The sequence below is a fragment of the Bos indicus x Bos taurus genome, chromosome 5 (genome assembly GCF_003369695.1).
Source record: "Bos indicus x Bos taurus breed Angus x Brahman F1 hybrid chromosome 5, Bos_hybrid_MaternalHap_v2.0, whole genome shotgun sequence".
Classification (NCBI taxonomy): Eukaryota; Metazoa; Chordata; class Mammalia; order Artiodactyla; family Bovidae; genus Bos; species Bos indicus x Bos taurus.
The window spans coordinates 19,981,287-19,993,731 of record NC_040080.1 but is presented as its reverse complement, the minus strand read 5'-3'; the positions used below and the strand labels follow the sequence as shown (position 1 = coordinate 19,993,731).

Below are 12,445 nucleotides of genomic sequence, written 5' to 3'. Positions count from 1 at the left end.
CTTGAGTGGGTTGCCATTAATAGGCACCATATTAGCCATGTGAACAAAGTAAGCATCATAACAATGGAACAAAAAACTTCATCCTCTGAAAGAATGAACAAAGCTTCACTACATTATTGCTCTGCTATTCCTGCCAAGGAGACATAACTTGAATATAACTATGAGAAATAATCAAACAAATTTAAATTGAACATTTTACAGAATATCCAGCTTGTAATATTTAAAAGCATCATCTTATGAATGTCAAAGGTTAAGGAAGTCTTCTAGATGTTGAGAGATTAGTCAAAGTAACTAAATGCAGAAAATATTTCTGATCTGGATATTTAACTCAAAAGAACAGTATTTGACAATTGGCAAATGTTATAGAGACTTAGAGATGATAGTACTGTGACAGTATTAATTTGTTGATTGATAATTATACTTTAATTAAGTAGGTTATATATTTTGTAGGAAATACATATTAAAATATCCAACGATACTTGAAATTTTATAATGAAATTCATCAAATTGGCAACTAATTCTCAAAAGGTTTGGGGAAAAAGTAAGTTTTTTCCACTGTACATATAGGATTCTTATAAGTTTGTGATAGTTTCTAAATTTAGATAAAAATTGCATAAAGTCAGCAGTAAACCAAAAACATTAACACTTTTTTACCCAGAATATCCAGTTTAAAAGTATATCATAGAAATAAAAATGCTACCATTTAAACAGATATTCAGAATACTGCATCATAGTTTATAGAAGCAAAAATCTGAAAAAAAAGTTAAAGTTAATGTTCATCAATAAAGGAATGTAAAATATAAAGCCATGTGCATGTATGCTAAGTCGCTTCAGTTGTATCTGACTCTGTGCTATGGACACAGCCTGCCAGGCTCCTCTGTCCGTGGGATTCTCCAGACAAGTACACTGAAGTGGGTTGCCATGCCCTCCTCTAGGGGATCTTCCAGACCCAGAGATTGAACCTGTGTCTCTTACATCTTCTCTTACATTGGCACATAGGTTCTTTACCACTAGTGCCACCTGGGAAGCCCCATAGGAAGTCACACTATGATGTAACTCAGAACTATATGAAATTTGCATAGGATATTGTTAACAATTTTAAAAAAAGCAAAATAACAGAAAAGCAGACATAATTTATTCACATTTGTTGTAAAAGAAAAGATGAATTACATCATGAATATAAATGTATGGGTTCACTTTGGATTATATTATCACATAAAGAATCAGAGGGTATATTTTAGATTGTTAACATGAGTTACTCTGTGACTAGGACCCATGAACATGACTGAGGGAAAATAGAGAAGCCAGGGGGTGTTTAATTGCAATTTTAAATTCTTATTCCTAAAGATTCATGTTAGATCAAAATTTTGATCCTTGATAACTCACTGTCACTTTTAAAATTTTAATATTGGCAAATCCATTTGAAAACACTGCTGCAAGTTTCAGAGTAAATTCCATTTTCTTTGACGGCAGCACAGCTATTTTCTTGAGCTGGTCCTTTTATGAAAAATCTGAAAAGGAGAAGATAAAGATATTATTCATCATCATTGCTGAAGACATCCATTCTGTTCTCAGTTAAAAACCTCCCTTAATTAAAAGATAATTCAAATATTTAAGGCATTTTCAAATACTTAGAGTCATGAAACATTTCAATACCTCTGTAATTTAGTATTACTGTCTGTGATAGAGAATTCCAAAGTCTGTTTGTAAATGACAGAGCTAAGAAGATATCTGTGCTCACATTCTATCCTAGTCTTCTTTCCATTGTTCCATGTCATCCATTTAGATTAAAAACTGGGAGTGTCACATGAGTAGCTCATTAAATCTTTCTTGGTTTTTCATATCCATTTGTACAATAGTGATACAAATATTTACCTCATTATGTTGTTACAGAGGTTAAATGACTAGATGTTTGTAAAGAACTTAGTACACAAACTGACCCGCTTGCATTGGTGGTTCAGTGGTAGAACTCACCTGCCACAAACTGATCCATGTAAGCCCTAAGTAAATTATACACTTATTGTAATACTTATCCATAAAGTGATGTGTTGAATACAATAATGAAGTTATATATAAAATATTGTACTGTTAGTGATTTAGTCTGTTAAGAATTTATTTAAACTGAGAAAAAAGGTTTAAGAAGGGGTCACAGAAAAGATATACATGATTTTCAAGGCTTCCAGAATAATAGCGGAAAAGTAAGTGTTGGATTTTCATATTGGAAAATACACCTACATTTGAATTTATATATGTTTATGCTTGAATTTTGTATTGAATGTTTGTGAACAAAAATCCCTAGGCATAGTCCAGAGTTAAAACTCAATCCTAAAGGTAGTGTTTAGTGGATTTGGCATAAGGAAGAAACCTAAGTTAGCATCTTCATAAGTAGCCAATCAGGTCATGTCCATTGATACAACTTAGATCTCACCCATAATTTTATTCTCCATTCCAAATAATGTCTTCAGTTGACTTCCTTAGATTTATTAATTTAGTGCAGTGAGATAGAAAATGTGTGTGTTGTTCAGTCGTGTTCGACTCTTTGTGACCACATGGACTGCAGCTCACCAGGCTCCTCTGTCCATGGAATTCTCCAGGCAAGAATACTGGAGTAGGTTGCTATTCCCTTCTCCAGAGATAGAAAGTAAGTAATATTTATTACTTCACTCCTTTATTACTTAAGTAATAACTTATTAAGTATTAACTGAGTAAGTAATAACTGATTACTTAATAACTTAAGTAATTACTTAATAACTTAATAAGTAATAACTTAATTACTTAATAACTAATAACTTAATTACTTAATAACTTAAGTAATAACTGATTAAGTGCTTAATCAATATAAGTAACTACTTCTTACTTAAGTAATAAGGACAATAACATAATAGTATTCATTAACCAATAGTACTGGTTACCATAGTGAATGTTTCTTTTCACTGCTGTAATAAATTGTCAAAAATGTGGTGGCTTAAAGCAGCACAAATTTTTATCTTACAGTTCTAGATATCAGAAGCTCAAAGCTGGTCTTAAAGAACTACAATCAAGTGTCTTTGGAGCTGTCTGCTGCAGTCACTGGGGAAAAACTTGCTCATTGCCTTTTGCAGGTACTAGAGGTTGCCTGCACTCCTTGGCTATCAGACAACTTGGACCTCTGCATTTATCTTCAAATCTCCTCTGAGCCTGCCCCTACTTTCTCCCTCTCATAAGGACTTGTGATTACATTGGGCCCACCTGAATAATCCAGCATAACACTTCTATCTCAAGATTATTAATTTAATCACACTCATGAACTCTCTTTTAGACTTAAGGTAACATTCACAGAATTTGGGGATTAGAACATTTAGGGGCACCATTACTTTGCCTACCAACATAGGGATAATATTTGAGTTTGCTGGTCCTACTATAGTATAATATAATTTTATAAATTAATACAAGTGCACAAAAGCATTCATAAAATTTTCAAAACCTCAATAATCTCCTGCAGCTGCTGAGAGCATTTAGGATTATTTTGTTCTGTCTTGTATTTCTTATTTGTTTTTTTAGCATTGTGATGATCTTACAGTATAAAAAAATCATGTAGAGGTTTTTTTTAATTACTAAAAATGACTAAAAGAATCACTGATACCAGGGAAGGAACCAAGGAGGAAAAGGGAGAGGATGACATTGGGAGATTGGGACTGACATACATATACTATTTGATACCATGCATAAAATGTATAAAAAAGGTAGCTAATGAGAACCTACTGTATAGCTCCAGGAACTCTACTCAGGGTTCTGAAGTGATTTAAATGGGAAGGAACTCCAAAAACAAGGATGTATAGCTGATTCACTTAGGTGTACAATAGAAACTAACACACTATTATAAAGTAACTATAGTCCAATAAAATTAATTTTAAAGATAAAAATTTTAAAAGTATTGAGAACTTTGAAAGCAGAAGACTACATTGTTTCAATGTACCTTTCCCTTATAAAGTGTGAGGAGTTTTAAAATCAGTAAGTGAACAATCATTATTGTTTTCAAGTCCTTTTGCTTTAAAAACCAAGCCAAAATTTGTCATTACTCCAGCCAACATTCATTTTCATCCTTTCAAATTCTTTAGTACCAAGAACTATTTGAGTTCATTTTGATATGTTTATAGATGCTTTAAGGAGATAAATTCTCTGATAGACAATAGATCATACTGCCTTTTGGGAAAGACTCACATCTTTGAATCCAAAGGAGAATCATCCACCCAGGTCCATGTTCTTTTCAGGGAAGTAAAGTTAAGCCCAATCCACACATAGTTTGATTGTTTTAGAGTTTTCTGTATAAAAGCCTAAAAAGTGGGTGATGAGTAATTAAATGAACAGGATAGCTTAATGATTTAGACATACTAAATAAGATTTTAGAATTCTACTGGACAACTCACACTCTACATGAAGGCTTTTATCCTAGTCAATCATCTTATTTACACATACATTATATATCATATGGATTTCCCTGGTGGCTCAGCTGGTAAAGAATCCTCCTGCAATGTAGGAGACCTGGGTTTGATCCCTAGGTTGGGAAGATCCCCTGGAGAAGGGAACAGGCTACCCACTCCAGTATTTTGGCCTAGAAAATTTCATGGGCTGTATAGTCCATGAAGTTGCAAAGAGTCGGACACAACCAAGCAGCTTTCACTATATATCATGTACCAGGACATACGCTGTGAAGTGAAAGTGAAAGTGGCTCAGTCGTGTTTGACTCTTTGCGATCCCATGTAGCCCACCAGGCTCCTCTGCCCATGGAATTTTCCATGCAAAGATACTGGAGTGGGTACCTGTCCCTTCTCCAGGGATAGAACCACGCAATCGAACCACGGTCTCCTGCATTGCTGGAGGATTCTTTATCAGCTGAGCTGCCACTACCTATAAATTAAACATCAATATTCAGACCATAATTACCCCAAGTCAAGGGAAGCACTGGATTCCAGCTCAGAATTTAAAAGGGCACCAAAAGTTCAGTAGCCAAGATAAAAGATAATTTAATGAAAAGGTGGGAAGAAATTTGAGATAAGCCATTTTAATGGCAAAGCAGCAAGTATCATAAGCTTGATACTAAACCACTTACCAGTTCAAGTTGGTTCTGAATAATTAGTAGATGAGATTTTTCCCCCAAACAATACTTATAACTGTCACTCCAATTTTTCATCTCATTAGAGAACCAATAGCACTTTTCTTGATATTTCAGCCATTCTGATGAGCACATTCCTACAAATTGACAGTGAAAATACTTGCATATTGTATGAAAAAGAGTAGAGCTATGATAAAATCATAACAAAGTGTTCAGACTCAGACAAGCTATCCAAAATACAAATGAGAGTCCATGAAAATTAAGAAAACTGATTTATTTTAAAATATTTCTTTTATATTTTTGTCTGTGTCAGCTCTTCATTGCAGCATGCAAGCTTCTCTCTAGTTGTAGCAGGCAAGCTCAGTAGTTATAGCATGCTGGACTAGTTGCCCTGGGGCATCTGGGATCCTAGTTCCTCAACCAAGGGTCTAAACCAGGTCACCTGCATTGGAACTTAGATTCCTAACCACTGAACCATCAGGGGAAGTCCCAAGAAAATTAATTTAGTAAGATGAAGCAAAACCTGTGTGTGTGTGTGCTAAGTCACTTCAGTTGTGTCTGACTCTTTGCCACCCTATGGACTGAAACCCACCAGGCTTCTCTGTCCACGGGATTCTTCAGGCAAGAATACTGGAGTGGGTGGTCATGCCCTCCTCCAGGAGATCTTCCCCACCCAGGGATAGAACCTGCATCTCTTATGTCTCCTGCATTGTCAGTAGATTTTTACCACTATTGCCACGTGGAAAGTCTGAAGCAAAACCTAGACAGATATAAAGGGATTTTTTTTCATGTCATAACCTAATATGATTACTAAAATAACATGTACCAGTCAAGATATACATAGCATTAACGCTATGAGAGATTAACTATTATCTATACCATTTGCCGGAGAAGGCAATGGCACCCCACTCCAGTACTCTTGCATGGAAAATCCCATGGATGGAGGAGCCTGGTAGGCTGCAGTCCATGGGGTCGCTAAGAGTCGGACACGACTGAGCGACTTCACTTTCGCTTTTCACTTTCATGCATTGGAGAAGGAAATGGCAACCCACTCCAGTGTTCTTGCCCGGAGAATCCCAGGGACCGGGGAGCCTGGTGGGCTGCCGTCTATGGGATCGCACAGAGTCGGACACGACTGAAGTGACTTAGCAGTAGCAGCAGCATACCATTTGCTTAGCATTTATCCACATAATGTTTTAGAAATCTTTCTCATTGCTTTATGTGTGTAAATTGTTTTTAATATTTCCTTTTTGATATTAAGTAACATTGAGATGAATAACAATTTTTTATCCTCTTTATAATTGCAGGTCCTTTGATTTTCTTAAATTTAAATTAAGGCATTCTCAAATTGAAACTGAGACTTTCAGAATAACAATGAAGAAAAATGTAGTATAATATAAAAATATAAGCACGGATCAACATAACTGTTCAAACTTCTGGCCTTTACAATCTCTTTATTTTCTGAGACAAAATTTATGTAACATAAAATTCACAATGCTAACCTTTTTAAAGTACAAAAGCCATGGGTTTTATAACATCCAAAAGATGTACAAACATGATGCACACCTATCTAACTCCAAAATAGTTTTCTCACCCCAAAATGAAAAGAGGAGTGTGGGATTTCTCTTTAGGGTGATGAAAATGTTTTGGAAGTAGATAGATATGATAGTTGCACATTTGAATGTCATAACACCATTGATGTTTAATTTTAAATAATTATATTTGTTAACATTACCTGAATAAGAAAATTAACAGGAAATTAATTTCTTATAATTATGCAGTATTTAGACTGACTTTAATGAATGCTTAATGGTGTCTATTTGATCCCATGTTTACCCATCAAAGCTTTCTTACTTCTGAAAAAGTTTCATTACATAAAGGGAAATTAGATAGCCAGAGTATAAAAAAGTGGTAAAATTATAATATTTCAATTGGATGAGGACTTGTACATGTAAACAGACAAGTAATCTGAAAGAAAAGAGTGTTAATAAGCAAATATAATACATATGACATTTTTACATGGGATAAGGAAACTGTAAACTAGTGGATTTCAGAAAAATTCTTTGACAAGTAATTATAGAATAAATCAACTGTACCTTTTTCACATATCAAACTATCAAATAAAAGTCAAAGGTTCAAAGAATAAGTGTTAAAAATTTAAACTAAAAGAAAAGTTGAAAGTAGGAAGAACAGTTTCCCAAAAGTCTGGATGGTTGGAAGTTCTAACTTTAAAATCATAACAGATAGCCTGTTAGATATAATTACTTTTATCCATTTTGTATTTGAAAAAAGGATAAATGAGACAAAAAATAGTTATTTACATCATTCCTTACGATCACAATTAATTTTCATGTTTATATATTTCAATACGATTTTATATTCCTAGAGGGAAGGGCCTTTTTATGTTGTTTTACAGCTGTCCTTCCACAACAACAACAAAAAAAAATTTAAAAATATGTGAATCAAGTTTTGAGTAAAAAGTAGATTTATATCAAATCTTCATTAATTTAGTCTACTGCATACCTCTTCAATGGGATTTTTTTTTCAAACTTAGAAAATCCAAATGATTAAAAGTGATAGAGGCCAAAGCCTTGAGAAATACCTTTATGACCTGTAGCTCTAGAAACACAGTGGTCTGCATCTTTCTTATGTATATTGCCTCTTGTGTCACTATTGACTTCCAAGTATCCAGTATCATCATGCTGGGTGATGTTTGAATTATACTGTTTTAGGCATTTTGGCAGCACTTCCTGAGAAACTTGAAAAGAGGATTATTTTAAGGTTGAGAAAACATCTTCTCTAGGCAATGTCTCAGAGACAAATTCTTCAGAACAATTCAGATGGTTGGAACAAGAAATAACTGAAGGGATAATGATAAATTTTCTTTTAAAACATGTTTGTGTTTAATGAAAAGTGAATTAAAGTATTACACAATGAATTCATGTATAGCACCTGTATTTGCTTGGGATCTATTCTGTGCCAGGCATTGTCCTAAGAATTTGTCATACAATAATAAATACAGCAAAGTTCTAGTTCTAGGGGTTATGCATGCTCTTTCCATGCTTTTTTTTTTTTTCCATGCATTTTTTAAGTGCACCAACAGGTGCATTTTCATTCCTTTTTTATTTAATTATTGGAATATGGTGGCTTTACAAATGTCGTGTTAGCTTCTGTTGTACAGCATAGTGAATTATCTATATATACACATGTATTCTCTCTCTCTTGAGCCTCTCCACAGCCATCCCACCCCTCTAGGTCATCACAGAGCACCGAGCTGAGCTCCCTGTACTGTACAGCAGCTTCCCACTAGCAATCTATTTTACACATGGTCATGTACATATGCCAGTGCTACTCTCTCAATTCGTCACACCCTCTCTTCCCACTCTGTGTTCACAAGTCCATTCTCTACATCTGCATCTCTATTCCTGCTCTGCAAATATGTTCATCAGTACCATTTTTCTAGATTTCATATATATATATATATATATATATATATATGTTAATATACAATATTTGTTTTTCTCTTTCTGACTTACTTCAGTCTATACATTGTATTTAGCCCAGTCTACCCTAAATTTTTTTAATGTTTTTTCCACTAAAATATGGGATTTCTCACCATGACTATTCCTTTTTTTTTGAAGGATTTGTAGCAATGTTTGGAGTCTAAAGATTGTTCAGCAAATATTTGGACAAAATCAAGAGTAAACTGAATTCAACCTTAAATAATAATGTATAATTTTTTTAAGAAAAATAATGTAATTCAATCTATTCACAGATATCTAAGAAATCCTGAAGTATGATTTCAAACACATTACATACACACACACTTACATACACTTTTCTCCTAGTAAACTGTATGCCACTTGAGGACAAAATATGTACCTGATTCAAATACTTAATCAATATGTTACTGTGGGGCATAATATATTGCTTTATACATAGTTAAATCATTAAATCTTTAAATTTAATCTAGTTAAATCTTTGTTAGTGTAAAGAATAATGAATGAATATGAAAAGAGTAATAAGAAACAAGTAAACATTTTTCATATTTTTATTTAATTAAGATCATTTAACTTACCTAACAGACTCAGGGTGATCAAAGTCAAAACCAGAATGCCATTTAGTCCTCCAGATATCCCCAATAAGATTTTATATCGGTGTGACATCACAGAACAGTCTAACAGATTAATCACATAAATTAGCTTGGAAAGTGCATTCCTGTGAAGTGATGGCAATTGTAATAACAGGTTGTACACAATATAGATTTTGAATATCATAGAATATTAGGCAATAGCAACATAAAATCTAAGGAAACAGAAAAATACATATTTATCTTATTTAGTAATGATACTACTCCGGATGATCAGAATGGTGGGAAGAGAAAAGCTACCTTTGAAGTTGCCAATCCCGGTCAGGAAAGAGTGTAATAAATCACACAGAACAGTATCTCAGGGAATTAGTGCACACCTTTTCTCTTATAGTAATATTAACAAAAATAGTAAAATAAGTTTTATCAGAGTTCAATTAAGGAATATTTTACATTTCCCAGATTGCTTTTGGATATTTTGATATAGTACTAATGATAGTCAATAAATTTCAACACATGTAATAAAATGCCATTATATTAAAAATCAAACAAATGATTATCAGAAAATGTTAGGATAAAGAGTGTAGAAGCCTACTCAAATTCAACTCAGACTTAATTATTTCTCCTAAGTATCATGGGATAACTTTCAAAATATGAATTTAAGGCATGTTAAATTCAGCATTATGAAGAAACTAACATTTTCATTACCCTGAGAAGTGGTATAATTTAACTTAGAAGCTTAGAACACAAGCACTTTACCATCAAAAATAAATGTATTTTAAACAAGCAAAAACCAATGAATTTTAAGAGTGTTCACACAAAAATCTTAAACATATTAGTAGTAGTCAAAACATACCATGATCATGTTGAATTTATTCTAGGAATACAAGAGCTGTTCAATAGTAAGAAATTCATTCATCTCACATTCATAGAGCTTGGGTAAAATATATCATCATCTTACAGAAGTAAAAAGCAAATAATAATATCCACCACTTTATGCTAAAAATTAAAGATGAAATTGATGGGCACTTTTTCAAGAGAATAGTTCTTTGCCTAATGAAGCTAACATCATCCTTAACAGAGACAAATCACCAAAATAAAAAGCAAACAAACAAAAAAGTCAGTATATCATGAATACAGACTTGAACAAGTGGAAATTCAGCCATGAGTGCTTTAAAGGCTAAATGTCAGAGATAAATGTTCCTTAAGTTGATTGATAAATTAGGAAGCATTTAATATACCATAAAACTACATCTCTTTTTTTTTTTTTATTTTGTTGTTTATAATGAAAGTGTCTGCAAAATGTATTATAAAATTATTCGGAAAATAAACAAGTGAGAACAGTTAGACAAACACTGAAAAAGATGGAAATATAAAATTGTTGATTAGATTAAAATGTCATGTCTAATTCCCAACTTTACAAAATGTTACCAAAGTTTACTAAATACCAGCAAAACATATTAGTAAATAATGATTATTAGCACATGCCACTTAAATTACTAGGAGTTGCAAATTTATTATTTTACACTTTCCTGACCTCTTTTTCTGTGCTAAGACACATTTTGGTTTACAGATGCCGTCTACAAACTGAATGTGAGAAACGTTTTCACGGAAGAGCCCCTACATTTTGTGGTCTTTCATGTTAATATCTCTATTGTCCAAACAAGTTTTTTCACCTGATGAAAAACATATTTTAAAATTTTTGACATGCTGAATTAAAAGTTGATACTTTAAAATGTCATTATTTTATAAATGGTAAAAAGGTGAATGACTGGCACCAAAGATTCACTTTTTAATTATTAATTTTAACTAGATGTGTATATTTCCTAGGTATATCCTTAATAATATGAGGCAAAATATTACTTCAAAGCAAATAGCTGTTAGTCCCATATTGATAAAGAGAAAGAGAGAAAAGATAGACGCAGAGACAGACAATGGGAAAATATCACAAAAATGAAACAGTCCAAGAACAGAAAAACAAAAAAACAATAATGGAAACTTCTATCCACATTAATATTCATATGAATATTATTGTTCAATCTCCAAGGCACGTCCAGCTCATTGCAACCCCATGGAGTGCACCATGCCAGGCTTCCTGTCTCACACCATCTCCCAGAATTTGCTTAACTTCATGTCTATGGCAGGGCTCATAGATTTACGAAGTTTCTCAAACCCCTTCACCATAACAAGGCAGTGATCCAAGAAAGGGCACATGAATATCAACTTATAGTAAATCCTCATGCATATTAATCCACAACAATTAAAAAAAAAAAAAAAAACCTGAATTCCATACCTTGACATTTAAATTGAAATGTTTGGATAGAACTCCTTTTCTTCAACTGTGTGTTCAAGGTCATGTATGTTTCTTCATCTTGCATCTTCAAATGTGGGTGGATGTGTATGTAAAATTTTATGTTTTGTTTTTTTAAATATGCAATAAGAGAAGAATAATAAACCCACTGCTAATCAGAAACTGGCCTCAAATGGTCCACTCAAGGTACATACAACAGGTTCACAGTTTCATCCACTGGTCGAAAACCTCAAAGGAAATGCTATTTTTGATTTCCGAGCAAAGATAACACATAATTTCTCAACTGTCCACCACATATTGAACTTAATATAATGTTTTTTTTTCTTTTAAAACTTCCTCCTGATAAATTTGTAAGGTCAAGGAAATGAAAATTGTACACTTCTTCAGTTCAGTTCAGTCGCTCAGTCATGTCCGACTCTGCGACCCCATGAATCACAGCTCACCAGGCCTCTCTATCCATCACCAACTCCCGGAGTTCACTCAGACTCACGTCCATCGAGTCAGTGATGCCATCCAGCCATCTCATCCTCTGTCGTCCCCTTCTCCTCCTGCCCTCAATCTCTCCCAGCATCAGAGTCTTTTCCAATGAGTCAAATATTCGCATGAGGTGGCCAAAGTACTGGAGTTTCAGCTTCAGCATCATTCCTTCCAAAGAAATCCCAGGGCTGATCTCCTTCAGAATAGACTGGTTAGATCTCCTTGCAGTCCAAGGGACCCTCAAGAGTCTTCTCCAACACCACAGTTCAAAAGCATCAATTCTTCGGTGCTCAGCCTTCTTCACAGTCCAACTCTCACATCCATACATGACCACTGGAAAAAACATAGCCTTGACTAGACGGACCTTTGTTGGCAAAGTAATGTCTCTGCTTTTCAATATGCTATCTAGGTTGGTCATAACTTTCCTTCCAAGGAGTAATCGTCTTTTAATTTCATGGCTGCAGTCACCATCTGCAGT

General features: G+C 33.7%; 1 protein-coding gene across 3 annotated transcripts; it reads right to left on the bottom strand.

Moving 5' to 3' along the window:
• Positions 1-1,113: 1,113 nt before the first annotated feature.
• Positions 1,114-11,664, bottom strand: KLRF1 (killer cell lectin like receptor F1). 3 transcript variants are annotated; one of them, XM_027541274.1, is made up of 6 exons: positions 11,473-11,664; positions 9,171-9,269; positions 7,695-7,850; positions 5,090-5,229; positions 4,201-4,313; positions 1,114-1,511 (listed from the first exon to the last, which is right to left on the bottom strand). In XM_027541274.1, exons 1-6 carry the CDS (start codon positions 11,555-11,557, stop codon positions 1,403-1,405), a joined length of 702 nt encoding a protein of 233 aa, XP_027397075.1. In that variant the 5' UTR covers positions 11,558-11,664; the 3' UTR covers positions 1,114-1,402. The 3 variants fall into 3 exon arrangements, with proteins under 3 accessions (XP_027397075.1, XP_027397076.1, XP_027397077.1); XM_027541275.1 differs by having other exon boundaries at positions 9,171-9,310; positions 11,473-11,560; XM_027541276.1 differs by lacking the exon at positions 4,201-4,313 and having other exon boundaries at positions 11,473-11,658.
• Between the last annotated feature and the right edge of the window lie 781 nt (positions 11,665-12,445).

Bases quoted from the DNA above. Each gene is read 5' to 3' on its own strand.
- KLRF1 (XM_027541274.1), bottom strand. From the start codon at position 11,557: ATGCAAGATGAAGAAACATACATGACCTTGAACACACAGTTGAAGAAA. The intron at 7,851-9,170 runs GTAAGTTAAATG...CCTCTTTTCAAG, and splicing joins GATCACCCTGAGTCTGTTAG to TTTCTCAGGAAGTGCTGCCA. The intron at 5,230-7,694 runs GTATTTCTCAAG...GTCAATTTGTAG, and splicing joins TAGAGCTACAGGTCATAAAG to GAATGTGCTCATCAGAATGG.